This window comes from Crocuta crocuta, unplaced genomic scaffold (genome assembly GCF_008692635.1).
Source record: "Crocuta crocuta isolate KB4526 unplaced genomic scaffold, BGI_CrCroc_1.0 scaffold131, whole genome shotgun sequence".
Lineage (NCBI taxonomy): Eukaryota > Metazoa > Chordata > Mammalia > Carnivora > Hyaenidae > Crocuta > Crocuta crocuta.
Genome location: NW_027528977.1, coordinates 10935195 through 10949168, shown reverse-complemented (window position 1 = coordinate 10949168; position 13974 = coordinate 10935195). Strand labels below are relative to the sequence as shown.

Sequence of the window (13974 nt, the reverse complement as noted above, 5' to 3'; positions counted from 1 at the left end):
GGTCACAGGGTTCTCTGCTGTTGGGTGTTCATGAAGCCTGCAGGGGCTGCTTGTGGCAGTGTTGGGGGGCAGGAATAGGGCACGCCTGAGGCCCAGTGTGCACTGCAGGGTGTCCATAGTCCCTGAATCTCTCCTGGAGTTTGTGGACGCTTACTCTCTGCCCAGAGCTAGAAAGGAGGGCGCAGGGGAGTTTGTCCCAGCTGGCAAAATGTAGCAAAAAGTGACTCTACAAAGCCTCTGCTTCTCTGTACAGATTGTGCAGAAGGTTGCAGCATGGAGGGATGGAGGGAGGGCCACAGGCTTTGGGCATCACAGGCCCGTGGATGAGACTCCGACCTCCCTCATTCCAGGACTAAGCACGTGCCAGTGTGGCCCAGGGATGGACATTTGGGATGAGCAGCAAGGCAGTCCCGATGCACACAGAGGATTTAGGGAACCTCCACACTGCTTTTGGAAACACTGTATCCATAAATATCTTTAAGTATCTATAAACGGTTAATCAGTGTTGAAGGACATTCAAATTGAAAGTCAAAGAGAAACCCCATTTCTGTTGCCATCTTGTGCAATCCCAGAAATCATGGCTCTCTCTTCCCTTCATGTTTTTCATGAGCCGATGTGGCCCTCATATCATGGCAACAAGAGGTGACGCACTTTGAGTTCCTTGGCAGGCCACACGTCTCCTGTTTTAGGGGCTGCTAAGTCTTACTGATTCATTCACCCGCTCATCCTTTACCAAGAGGGGCCCCCCGCCCCCTGCTCTTCCCTGCAGGATGCCAGGAGCGCTAATGGGGCACGGGAAGAGCAGGGAGGGCTACACACACACGCGATGAGTGTTCAGACCCTGCTGCTGTGGGGACCCAGCTGGGAGTCAGGACAAAGCCTCTTGGAAGGGGTAAGGTCTCTGCTGACTCCTGAAGGACAACAGGGATTTTCTAAGCTGAGGAGCAGAGGCGCCCTTCTGGACAAAGGAGCAGCACGTGGAGAGGGGTGTGCTCACGGCCGATGAGATGCCATTTAGTGTCCTGGCCTGCCGAGAGAGCTCTGAGGGCTGACCTCCCCGTTTTGCTGGCTAGTTGATCCTAAGCAAGCCCTCCCCTCTCTAGAATTCAGTCCCCGTCTGAAAAGTGAGGCTGGTCCTTACAGCACCCCCATCCCAGGCTGCAGAAAGGAGCGGGGCGCTTAATGTGTGTGCCTGGGGCAGCAGCCCACAGCACAGCCCCGCGCCTGCCTGGGTGTAAGATTATTTGTTGCGTTCCACTCAGGGCACCCATGGACCACCGTTTCATGGAAGCTGGAGAAACGTATGCTTTCCAGGTCTGAGAGCTCAGGCACTTCCAGCTGTAAACATGGGGACTTTGGAATTTGAACCAACTCACTACAAGATTGCCTCCACTCCTCCCCCCACCTGCCATCTCCTTCCCTCCAGGGTAAGCAAAGTTCCGGGGGCCATCTGACCCCCACAGCCTCCTCTGGACCACAACAGACCTGTTCTGCCGGGTTCCCCATCCGTGGGGACACCGCTGACCTACTCCTGGGCTCTACCTGGCACTGCTGGGGGCCAGCCACACTCTCTCAGGGGCTTTGGCCACTGCTGCAGGTCCCCCAGCCCCCCAAACTCTCCCAGCAGGTGGGCCTCAAAGCCCAGCCACGTGCTCAGGCTCCCTGTAGATCCAGGAGATTTGGGGGACTTCCTGCCTCTGGGGGCTGGGCCAGGAGGCCTAGAGCTAGGTGGGAGAGTGGGCCTGGGCCCTGTCCCTGCCACCCTCCCTTGGGATCACTGGGGTGACTAGAGGTGAGGTGGGGGTCACGGAAAAATGAGGGTCGGGGTCTGAAAGCACAAGGGCTTGTGGCCTATTCCCCACTGGTTTCTCCTCTCTGGGTGGTGGGGGACTGTTCTCATGGACTCTTGAACACCAAACACCCTCGGGCTCTCTCACTACCATTTCAGTTTGGGGCCTAAGAAATCATCTGTGCCCTCACCTGCAGCTGCTGCCTTAATGGGGACAGGGCAGCCAGGGCAGTGGACACGAGCAAGAGAGAGAAGCCATGGCAACCCCTTGACATCCCACGCCCCACCTGAGACACACCACACGCCCGGCCCGGCACGTTGGCCTGCGCTCAACAGCGAACTACCTGGTGACGGTAATTAGTCACCAACACTGCTCTGGGAGTGGTTGAGTCTGGTGGAGTCAGACTGCCTGGAAGCTTCTGACCTTGGGCAATTTACTTAGCCTCTCCTTGCCTCAGTTTTTTTTTTTTTTTTGTCTGTAAAATGGGGGGGTTCCCAGTACCCACTTAAAACGTTTGTCAGGATTAAGGGAGAGAACAAATATAAAGGCCTAAGAATTGTGCCTGGCATGTGGGGGGTCCCTCAGTGGACACCAGCCCATGGCAGTTTGTCCACATTTTTTTTTTTTTTTTGCTATTATAAGCAACGCTGTGATGAACATCTCCATGCAGAGAAGATTTTGTTTCTTTCAGATTATTTCCTTAGAAACTGAATTTCTGGGAAGAGCATTACCGCTGGAAGGGGAGGGATATTTTCAGCCTTTTGTTACACTTTGCATAATTGTTTTTGGACAGGCTGTTGGCCTCCGCACTGTCAGCCACATCTTAAGGTATCACTTCCTCAAAGCCGCGTAGGGGAAGCGTCCTGGAAGGGCTGTAAGGGGGGTGGGCCAGGGCAGGACACAGACTCAAGGAGGAGGGACCACAGGCATTTTCGGATGGGCACAGGGGACGGGGAAGAGGCGAGAAGCCTCTTTGAAAGGGCTGAGAAGGAGCCACCAGACAGAGGAGACCCTGTCGCACATCCAGGTCCTGAGCCGCTTGGAGCAAACCAGTCTCGAACTGAAGACACCAGCATGGTGATGCACGGGGCTCAATCCACGACCTGAGCACACCTGACCTTGGGCACATGCCAGGCCTCTCTGAGCCTCAGTTCCCCCATCTGCAAAGTGGGCATGACACTTCGCCTGCCTCACAGGCGAACTAGGATGGAACGAGTGATAGGAAATGACTTTGGTAATTGACTCCGGTGCCCTGGGTTCTTCTCAGACAAGCACCCACTCGTGTATAGTGGGCAGGGGCTTTGGAGTTTTCTTCTGTTTTACAAAACATTCCATGGTTTCAAGGAGAGGCTTGGGCAAGCCAGCCGGTTTCGTGGGGATCACTGGAGGGTTTGAGCAGCAGGACAGGGGAAGCACAAAGCTGGGACTAGGGGGGACTGAGTGTCACCCAGATAGCATGGATGCTGCCCGGCCTCCCTGAGAGCCACCTTGTGTATTGGAAGGAGGCAAGAGTGGGCGGGGCATCCCCAGCTTACACCTGGGCCACACCAGCCTTGCTCAAGTCTACCACTTAGTTACTGGGAATCACTGGGCAAGTGACTAAAGTTCCCTGGGCCCAGACTTCCTGTCTGTCAGAGATAAGACGTTAACAACTATAGCATATGTGTCATGTAGGCACTGGAGAGTTCAAGGTTAAGTGCCCGGCCCATGAGCGCTTCATTATTCAGCAGTCCTAGTGCAGCCGCAGGACGTGGATGATGCAGAGGCACAAGAAGGGGCGAGTGGAATGAGGGTTCCCATGCCTTCAGTTCTCCAAGCAACAAGCCCAGCATGCTGGAACATACTCAGCTCCACTTACTGGCTGTGTGTCACCTCAGGCAGGTTTTCTAACCTCTCTGTGCCTTAGTTTTCTCCTCCATCGACGGGGAGAGTAATAGCACTTACCCCGTGGGGTCGGTGTGTGGATTAAATGAGCTCATACTTATCAGTGCTTAGAGCCAGAGTGCAGGAGTTGCTTCGGGGATGGTGGCTATCATTTGCTTGCTCTCAGGGCTCAGAGCACAGGCTTTGGACCAAGCAGACATGGCAAGAACCCCATTCCTCCATCCACAGGAGGTGTGACCTTGGTCGGGTCACTTAATTCCATGAAGGGCTGCTCCCCTCATCTGTAAAGATGTGAATGGTGCCCACCTGGCCGGCCAAGCGCACAGTAAATGCTCAACAGGACTGGCGACCAAGAGTCTTAAAGAGAGCACCCCCTGGGGCACCTGGGTGGCTCAGTTGGTTAGGTGTCTGACTTCAGCTCAGGTCATGATCTAGCGGTTCGTAGGTTTGAGCCCTGCATTGGGCTCTGTGCTGACAGCTAGCTCAGAGCCTGGAGTCTGCTTCCGATTCTGTGTCTCCCTCTCTCTCTGTCCCTCTCACACTCTCACTCTGTCTCTCTCTCAAAAATAAATAAACATTAAAAGAGAGAGAGAGAGAGAAAACACCCCTGAACACTGCCCAGCCACCCTCCCGGTGGTGGGCACATGTGATAAAGGGTCATGGTCCTTCCCCACCATCCCCTCTGTGCCTGGCACTCACTCAGATGCCATCTCACTGACCCATGTAGTTGTCAGATCATGAGGAGGGGCCAGTCCAGGCCATGAGCTGAGACTGTTCCTTGGTGGGTTCCTGACACGCCCCCGTTCTGCCTCCTCCAGCATTGCCCCAGCGCCTGCCAGGTCACATGCAGACTCACCACACCCATCATGTTCTGGCTATAGGACCCCTGTCTGTCTCCTCCGGCTGCAACCCCGGGCTCCTTCTCCTCCAGACGAACTAGACATCCCTGCTCTCAGAGCACCACCCACAGCTCAGGCCCCGTCTGCCTGAAGAGACGCGCCCCCTCCCGACATCCCCATTCAATTTCTACTCATTGCCCCAGGCCCAGCTCAAATGCCACCTCCTCCATGTAGCTTCCCCTGATGCCCAGAGCCAGAAATGGTTCTGTGCCGCATAGTCTTGCCCATGCACACCCGGACACACTCAGGCCCTGGCACACACTCACAGACCCACGCATCTGTGTGTGTTCACATTCACAGCAACTCTTACCCGTGAGTCACCTGAGACCCACGACCCTGCCCTTACCATCCCCACATCTCTCATCCCAGCTCAGTCCTGTTCTGTCAAGTTCACTTAGTCTGATCCACTCAGAAGGAGCATGCTACAGCGGGAAGGGTGTGCAGGTGGGAGACACCAGCTGCTGTTTCATATTTGAGTGCTGCTATGGAGTGACTGAGGGAGATGGCTGAGATGCCCAGAGCCTCAGTTTCCTAGTCTGTGAAATGGGACACCGGTTCCTGCCTCATAGTGCCATTGGTTAACTAGAAAAAGGATGCAAAACTGCCCAGTCAGGGCCTCATACGTGAGACTGAGTAAATGCTAGTTCTTGTCAATCACTTATTCATTTTCCAGTACAATTCACGATGCTTGCTCTGTGTCAGGCCCCTCGGGGACTGCTAGACACACAGCCAACCTCCGTCATTGAGCTCCCAGGGCATTCCCAGGCTGTGACCCACCAGCACTCAGGGAATGCATGTCCTGTGACGTCTGTACTCAAGATCCCTTTTAGGAGCCTAAAGCTTTTGGACCCTCACCATCTATTCCTCTCGTCATGGGGAGAAAATTAAAAGGACTCAACAGTTTATGACTGTTACCTCTTTATTATCAGCTAAGTCCCAGGGAGTTCTAGGGTGCTTCTCACTGTGTCTGGCATGAGGATGAACACGGTGTGTGAGCAAAACTCCTGCAGGAAGCCTCTGTCCAGTTTGCTGTTCTCTACCATCCCTTCAAAGCACATGCTGGTGTAGGCAAACCCTCCATGTCCGCTTTCAGAAAATTATGAGAAGGGCATGAAAACATAATTGCTTTCATGAACAGAGGCCTGAAGTTTGGTCATTTCAGCCTATCAGGCGATATCAGTTTGTGGCAGGAAACAAAAGTATATGAAGATAATGCTCTGATTGGTGCCTGGTCCCAAGATTTCCACCTCGTAGCTTATTTCAGAGCAACCCGAAATCAGGTCTGGCTTGGAGAGGAGGATCACCTCTTAATATGACAGAAGCTTAAGGCAGAGGAGAGGCCCCCGGTGGGTTGTGGCTGGCTCTGAGGATGTGAGAGAGCCTCTTCCCCTTTCTGATCTTCTCCACTTGCATATTTCCTCATAAAAGAGAAAGGACTTTGGGTGACCCAGTTCCCAGGATGTAGGTGAAACTGACACTAGCAGTGGTTGGCTCTGCCGTGTTGTTGGACAGAAGAGGAAGGACCTGGGTTCAGAGATCAGCCCAGATCCTCAACACACAGGCCCTCAACCTCCGGTTCTCGGTGACCCTAAGGTACCAAGCAGCCAATGGCTGTGCCCATTGCAGGAAACAAGGGAGGAGGAAGGAGAGCCTTCCTCTCCCAGCCCTTTCACTGGGATGGTCCGCATCTTACAGATGAAGAGAAGGACTTGAGAAAGAGATGGAATTGACTGAGACCCAAAAGCAGGAGCATGAGGAAGCCTCAGAGCACACTTAGGGCTCCTCATCCCAAATCTCACGCTTTCTCTGGCACCTGGCTTGTCTCAGAGGTGCTGGCTGACATGGTCAGTGGCCCTCACTGCCCCTCTCGAGTTCCTGCCCGTGAGGTTCTTCCAGGCTAGCAGCAGGGAGGTAGAAATAAATAAATAAAGCCTGCATGGCCCACCACACACAGTGGAGGAGCTGTCAGAGTGGCAGGGGAAGTGCTTCATTTCTGCCAATCTGTGAATTGGGGAAGTCAGGACATGGGAGAATCACACTGAAACTGAGATTTATTGGGTTTTTCATTTTCACACATATGATCGAAGGCCTACTAGAAATTGGACCGTGGGATGAAGATGAAAGTTCCGGCGCCTAGCTTTAATCTGGGAAATAGACAAGGAAACTGATAGTTAACCCAAGGAGGTCAGCGCCTCAGCAGAGGGGCTCCAAGAGCTGGGACAGAGTCAGCAATCCTGGGAATCCTCAGAGACAGCTTCCCACAGGAGGTGATGCCTGAACAGAACCTTGAAACAGAAGTAGAAGTTGAATAGCAAAGAAGAAAAGAAAGGCATTTCAAGCAATGGGACACGTGCAAAGACACAGATGAGTGATAGCAGAGTGATGTGTGCATGCGGTGGTTTGTGTGATCATTTGTACTATACCCAGTAGAAGGTAATGGCAGAAGGCACTGACATTCATTAACTGTAGGTCTCACAAGAGTCCTGTGAGTTTGCTCTTATAAACTCATTTCACAGATGAGAAAACCCAGGTTCAGGGGGGACCTGAGCAAAGCTTCCTCTACAGAGAGTAGCACTGAAATTGGATCCAGATAGTGAGTGGCTGAATATATCATTATGCCTTCAGTATGAAAAGATGGGATTCAGATTCACATTCAAATCCAGATTCTAGGAAGAGTATTAGGACACTGCTGACCACCGGTAGCAGAATCCCAGGTAAAAGAGGCTGGAATTGGTGGAGGTGGGGAACTGCCTCATAAAACTGAAGAAGACAAGAGTAGCTTTGAGGATGGCTGGATCCAAAGATACAGATATCATCAGAAATTTGTCCTTCTCTACCTTTCAGCTCAGTTCCACTCTGTGTTAACTTCATTCTCAGCCAGAGTCTCCCTGTGGTGCCACCGGCAACTCCAAGCTCACATCTTACCGTCTTAGCGAGTCCAGTGGGAAATGTGTCCCTTCCCACTGTTCCAACTTTTCCAACCCCAAAGTTACAGGCTTGAGTTTCATTGGCTGGGTGGGTCACTATGTCTACCTCTGTACCCAGACCCGGAGCCAGGGTGAAGAGTAAGAGGTCAACCCCACCTCATTCACTTGGGCAAAGAGTGAGGCAGGCTGGATCCCAAAGAGAAGGGGAATAGATGATGGGAAGGTGAAAATGACAGCTGCTTGCCATAGGCACTTACTGTGTGGCAGACACAGTTTTATGTGCTCTCAAGAACCTCATTTATACCCTAGCTTCAAGGGTAAGAGCTCAGGGCAGGATGGGCCACAGGGCTATGAAGGGGGTCAAGAAATACTAAACCTACTAGTATCTCTACACGCTGTAATGTAGGAGGGTCTACACAGTATAGAAATTTAGCTTAATGTCTCATCCCAACTTACAGCTGGCATGGATGGCAAACTGAGGAAAGGAGGAGGGCTCCACGCCACTAGACTTTATTAAGTTAAATATGCGTGTTAAAATTACTTTATAAGAGGCTAGAGATACCTCCAGATAAGAACAAAAGAGAATGAGAAAAAAAAAAGCAATTTAAAGCAAAGCAAGAAAACACAGGAAAATCTAGAAAAGGTGGGGGCAAATATAAAACACAAAATCACGCTGAAGAAATTAGTCAAAGTATATCAGTAATTACAATACATGTAGATGGAATAAACTGTCCACTTAAAAGTTGTCAGATTTGATTTTTTTAAATCTAAACAAATGTTTTTACAAGAAATAGACTTAAGGGGGCACCTGGGTGGCTCAGTCGGTTAAGTGTCTGACTTCGGCTTAGGTCATGATCTCACAGTTTGTGAGTTCAAGCCCCGCGTCAGGCTCTGTAGCTGACAGCTCAGAGCCTGGAGCCTACTTCAGATTGTGTCTCCCTCTCTCTCTGACCCTCCCCTGCTCATGCTTCCCCCACCCAGAAATAAATAAAACATTAAAAAAAAAAAATAGACTTAAGGAAGCAAAAATGTTGAAAGTATAAGGAAAGAAAAATACAATATGCTAGGCGAATACTAACCAAAAGAAATCTGTGTAGCTATATTAATATCAGACAAAGTGAATTTTAAGCAACGTATTTTACTAAAGATAAAGATGGTCAACATATTTTCAAAAAGATTCTATTTATTGGAATGATAGTAATTCTCAACTTGTATATACCCAATAAACTCACTTCAAAAATATGTAAAGTAAAATTTACAGAACTACAAAGAGAAATTAATCACAAACATCATGAATAAGCAATATTAAGAATATAGGGAGGATATTATTTTAGATGTTACAGAGATTAGGAAAGATAATAAGAATGCTATAATCAATTCTATGCCCTAAACAACAGAAAACTCAGATATAGGGAAATTTTTCTAGCAAAACAGAACTTGCTCAAACTGACTTGGAATGAAAGAGAAAACATTAAAAATAAATACAATGAATGAAACATCAGTAGTACTTGGTTTTGCAAAGGAGTTCTGCCAAATGGTCCAGGAATAAATCATTCCAGTTCTGCACAAACTCTCTCAGAGGAGAGAAAAAGAGAAACTCCTATTCATTTGATGAGGCCATTATAGTATAAATTCAAAAACAAGTGTGAGAAAGATATGATTTAAAAAAGAAAAGAACAGAAACAACTCAGGTATCCATCAACAGATGAATGGACAAATAAATTGGACTATAACCTGATGGGTACTTTGTAACAATGACAATGAACTACAGGTGCCTGCATCAACACAGTTTAACTGAAAAAATATCATGTTAAACAGTAACAACAACAAAAGATATCTACAAAAAAAATCATAAAACGCGATTTCCTTTATATAAAAGGGAAATACTAAATTTTAAATACTTTCAACTCGTAGTTTTAATCTTTGGATTTTTCTGTTTTTTGTTTTTTTTTTAACAAGTGGTGACATGTTTTTAATCCAGAGTAAATTATAGTTACTACAGAAGTTTATGCTTATTACCCAAGTGATAATGATTGAGATGTATGCTAGGAGATTACGTATGCCCCAAACCACGACATGCATTAAGTAACCAAATTTTAGTATCTGAAACTATGTATTAACTGATAAATAAGCCAGAATTTCTCAAGCCTTTATAGGCACTCAAAATGCCAAACAGGTGACACATCTTTCCAGTCATGTTAAACTTACGTTTGCAGTTATAAAAGATTGTTAACAGTTGGTCTGTGTACAGCCATAAAGTGTTGGAGAGTGTTACTATGATCATAAAGTCCAGAAGGCTGGTAACATTTACAGTTATGAAATGTTGTAGAAGATTGTTTTGCTGACCATATTAGTACTGGAAATACTCTACCTCAACTAATGCCATGTGTTGTTGCATTAGACAAAAGTGTTTTCCTTGCAAGTGATAGTGATTCAGTTGGCTAGCCCTTGACTTACCTTAGTTTCACATACTCCCGGCCTCTCTGCCTTCTAAGAAAGACGCAGGAGTCATGGAAAGGACTCTTTCTCCCAGTTTGAGTTATGGACACACCTCTCAAGCAGTCACGGCTGCCCCATGTGGATAGCTTAATCCAAAAGTATCCCCTAGGGGATGGGGCCCAGTGATGGCACTCCCACCCGGACCACGTGCTGTGGGGAGTGGATGGTTCCCAAAGGAAGGCATGTGGGGCACATAAATCACATTTGTCCGCTCAAGTTTTATTTCAAGATGATTATCATCTGTGAATAGCCTTGCGGGAGCTAGCTAGATCTGGATTGTCCCCATTTGGAAAATGACAATACTGCTGAATTAATTATTATTTCATGAAAAGAATAAAGCTGTAATTTACAGCCCCCTCAAAGTAAATGCAGGCAGAACACCACAGTATGTTATTTAGGGATACGTAAATATTTGCTGAAACAAGTCAGGTCCTGGTAAATTCTGTTTCTTAACCTAAGAAGTGGTTATACTGGTATCCATTTTAGTATTCTTTAATATTCTTTAAACTATGCATATTTGTTTTTTATGTAGTCTCTTTGGGTATATAATGTATTTCATTTAAAAATATTTAATGACAGAATGGACATGTAACAAAAAGATATGGCTGAGTAGAGGAATTATTTGAAATGTTTATTTTCTTTGTTTTGTTAATCTCTACGGCCTGAATTTTTTTTACCAGGATCATGTGCTATTTCCATAATAATATTATTTTAAGTGATTTGTAAGCTCGTTAGAAGGGAGATAGTCCTCTCCTAGCCAAAGCTAGCTTTTCTTTGATAATTTCAGTGAAAGTCACTTTATCAGAGCTGCGTCTGGAATGTTAATCCAAGGGTAGATACCTGCCTGTTTGGTCAAATATGTACACTGGCTGGCATGGAGGACTGGAGCCTCTGAAGTGCCAGGCGTATGACCTTGAGGTCCAGGTGAGGGCGGGTGTTCTGGGGAGAGAAGGGTTGGCTAGAGAGAGAACTGGTCTACAGAGAGACCTTGGGCCACTCGGGGACTTCAGCAGTGGCTAAGCTGGAGAGTACCTGCACACTGAGGGAAGCTAGGATGTCGGTGTCCCCTGTCATCTGTGCCTTACGAAGTCAGGCGTCCAAACCTACAACCCCCATCTAACAGATTCCAAAGGGAAGCTCAGTGCTCTCTGCGCTCTCTATGTGGAAGAGAGGAGGGGCAGGGAGTTTGATTCCTCTGGCAGCCAGATTACCTTAACAGATGATGGCAGGAGCTGAGGCCAGGCGTGAGCTTCACAGAACATCCCAAGGAACTGCACTGGGTCTCACCCAAGCAATGGGTGGCTCCCAGCTTGAAACTGACAAGGAAAGTTACCACTTCAGCCTAGGCAGGGAAGCCAGAAGTGGGAGGCACTGGTGGCTTTAGACAGAGCTGAAGCCATATTTTGTCCTGTCCTGGAGCTACAGAGACCCCAGACGGAGTCTCTAGGGACACCGTGCAATACTCCGCTTCTCCCGTGTTTGCACGGGTGGGTGAGCTGAGATGTGCTGCCAATGAGGAACTGCACTCCCCAAACCGCGGCTGCTTGCACATTTGCTTCCCCATCCAGCCCAGCCCACATGCGTGATCCGCACTTAAATCTTTACACCAATTGGTTGTTTGCACTGAAATACATGAGGAAACTTGATATTGTCACCATAAACGGCAATGTAGTATCACTTGTGGAAATCACGTGAACATAGATACAATCACACAAAATCAAGCCAGATTGCCTGATGAAAGCTCTGATCCTGCCTCCTGCTCTCTGTCATCAAGGGAGACCTACGGGCATTGGGCGCTGGAGCCAGGAGCGCCACACTGAGCCTTTCCCTCTGACTTCATGAAGCTTGAAATAAAAGTGATAAAGGAATTCTTTACTCACTGAAAGTAGCTAAAGAGAAAAGCAGGTCTGCCTTCCACACGTTAGCAGGCAACAGGGCCAAGAAAGGTGTATGCCCAGAAGTGAGGGAAATCCTCTTCTTCCTAAAAATGTATGCCAAATACTTTGTTAAAACTTTCCTACCAAGCTTTTGGCTCAGTCAGTCTTCAGTGATCTATTCTTTGATCAGATCGACTCAACAGAGATTAACAGAGGAACTACTCTATGCCAGCCATAATTGTCGGGGCAAGTGCCTTGCCTTTAGGGAGCACATATTCTAATGGAGACAGATATGTGCGCAACTGATTTTTATGCAAGGCTGAATAAATCTGTGTGTCTTCTTCTCCCAGCCTTCCCCAGACTCCTGCAAGGCATGCCGTAGACTGTTCAGAAATCATTTCATCTAGGGTCAGAAACAGCAAACATTACCTGCACTCCTACTGTGAGCCAGGCAATGTGTGGGACCCCTTTGTACATATTTTATTAATACTCATTCCTCCCCAGGAATTGGAAAGGTGGTTATTTTTTCCTCCATTTGGGGTTCAGAGGAGTTCAGGGACACACAGCATGTTAGAAGCAGACTTGAGATCTGAAAGCCCATCCCCTGGAAGCTCTGCTTTGTGGGTTGAGGGAAGACATCCCTGCTGCGCACAGGCAGCTCTGGTGGCAAAGCTAGGGCTCCCACCCCATCCCACCCCCACCCTTCCCAAGGCCGGCTTCGAGGAAGCAAAGGCCAGAGGCTAGGTCCTGGGCCCACTGGCCTTGCTCCGTGGTCACCGCAGCCCTGACCTGTGCTTCTGTCTCCTCAGGAAGCCAGCGCTATCCTGCACTGTGTGCTCCAGCAACCTTCTAAGCTGCTGCAAGAGTCTGTGGAGGCTTAGGGCCCTCCAGAGACACGTGAGAGGCCCCTCAGAGGAGCAGCCAGGCGAGCCACTGTCCGAGGAGCCACTGAGGACACCACCCCAGAAAGCGGTGAGGACTCTGCCCTCCGAGGCTGTCTAGACCCAGCCCAGGACACAGAAGATACTGCTTCTGGTCACCAAGATTTGACTCCTGGAGCCATTACGGACCCAGAAGCCCCCCGAGCCACGAAGATGCACCCTAGCCCGAGTCTAGGGAGTCCCAGAGCACACAGCAGGGTGCCGGGGTCCTTGGGTCTAGCGTGGAGCAGCCTGTCCTGTGCCCAGCATTCCCAGCAGATGCGCAGAAGTCTCCTGGGTCTGGGTCCACTGAATCCCATGGGTTCAGAGCTCACGTTGGTGCTGGCCCTGAGCCATGAGCAGAGATGGCTGAACATTGGAGGAGTGTGCGCAGGTGTGTGTGGATTTGTACCTGCGGGAATGCTCAGGCCCTCTGAGCACAGCAGAAGGCGTTGCCAAGAAGAGTTAGTCTCTCACTCCCTCATGGGTTCTGTAGGATAAAGGAAAGGAATGGAGAGGGAAGGGGAGAGAAAGGAAAGGAAGGAAATTAGCCTTTAATGAGCACCTTCTGTGTGCCCATTACTTTATCCACATGAGTTCACATAATCCTTATAACATGTGGTAAGAATCGCCAACCTACTTTACAGAGGTAGAAACTGAGGCTCAAAGAAGACCGGGGCCTGCCTCAGGGTACTCAGCTAATATGGGTGCCTGGCTCATAAGAGGCACTCGAAAAATAGTTGTGCAGTGAATGAACGAGTAGGAGCATGGGTAAAAAGCCCGGCTTCAAGCCCATGCTCTTGACATGACCTTGCACTGCTTCTCAGGAGAGAGATCAAGGTATTTCCTTGACTCAGCCTACCCTCCTCTTAGCGAGGCTCGGACCCGGAGCCTAGGAGATCCCTTCATGCTGCAGTACTAACCCTCTCTGGTGCTTTTCATCAACAAGAAGGGGTGTGGAGTGGAGCGAACATTCGAACATTCGGAGCAGGTCCGGGGTGGGCGGTGGTGGTAGTGCACCAGGGTCCTGGAGGGAGAGATGGCCTTGGGGGTGGGGGAGTCGACCCCACAGCATCCTCTGCTGGGTGTGTGACCTTGGGTCCATCCGTAGCCATCTTTCTCAGCATCTCTTGACTCCTGTATCCAAGAGGGTAAGATCCCCTATTCGCAGGGTTGTT

At 49.1% G+C, this 13974-nt stretch overlaps 1 protein-coding gene across 1 annotated transcript in view; it reads left to right on the top strand.

Moving 5' to 3' along the window:
• Positions 1–13770, top strand: part of HRH2 (histamine receptor H2) — a 29866-nt gene extending 16096 nt beyond the window's left edge. Inside the window, exon 2 of the mRNA XM_077757131.1 lies at positions 12686–13770. Within this exon, the coding sequence (XP_077613257.1) occupies positions 12686–12878 (193 nt within the window). The 3' untranslated portion in view covers positions 12879–13770. The remainder of the gene's footprint in view (positions 1–12685) is intronic.
• The last annotated feature ends 204 nt before the right edge of the window (positions 13771–13974 follow it).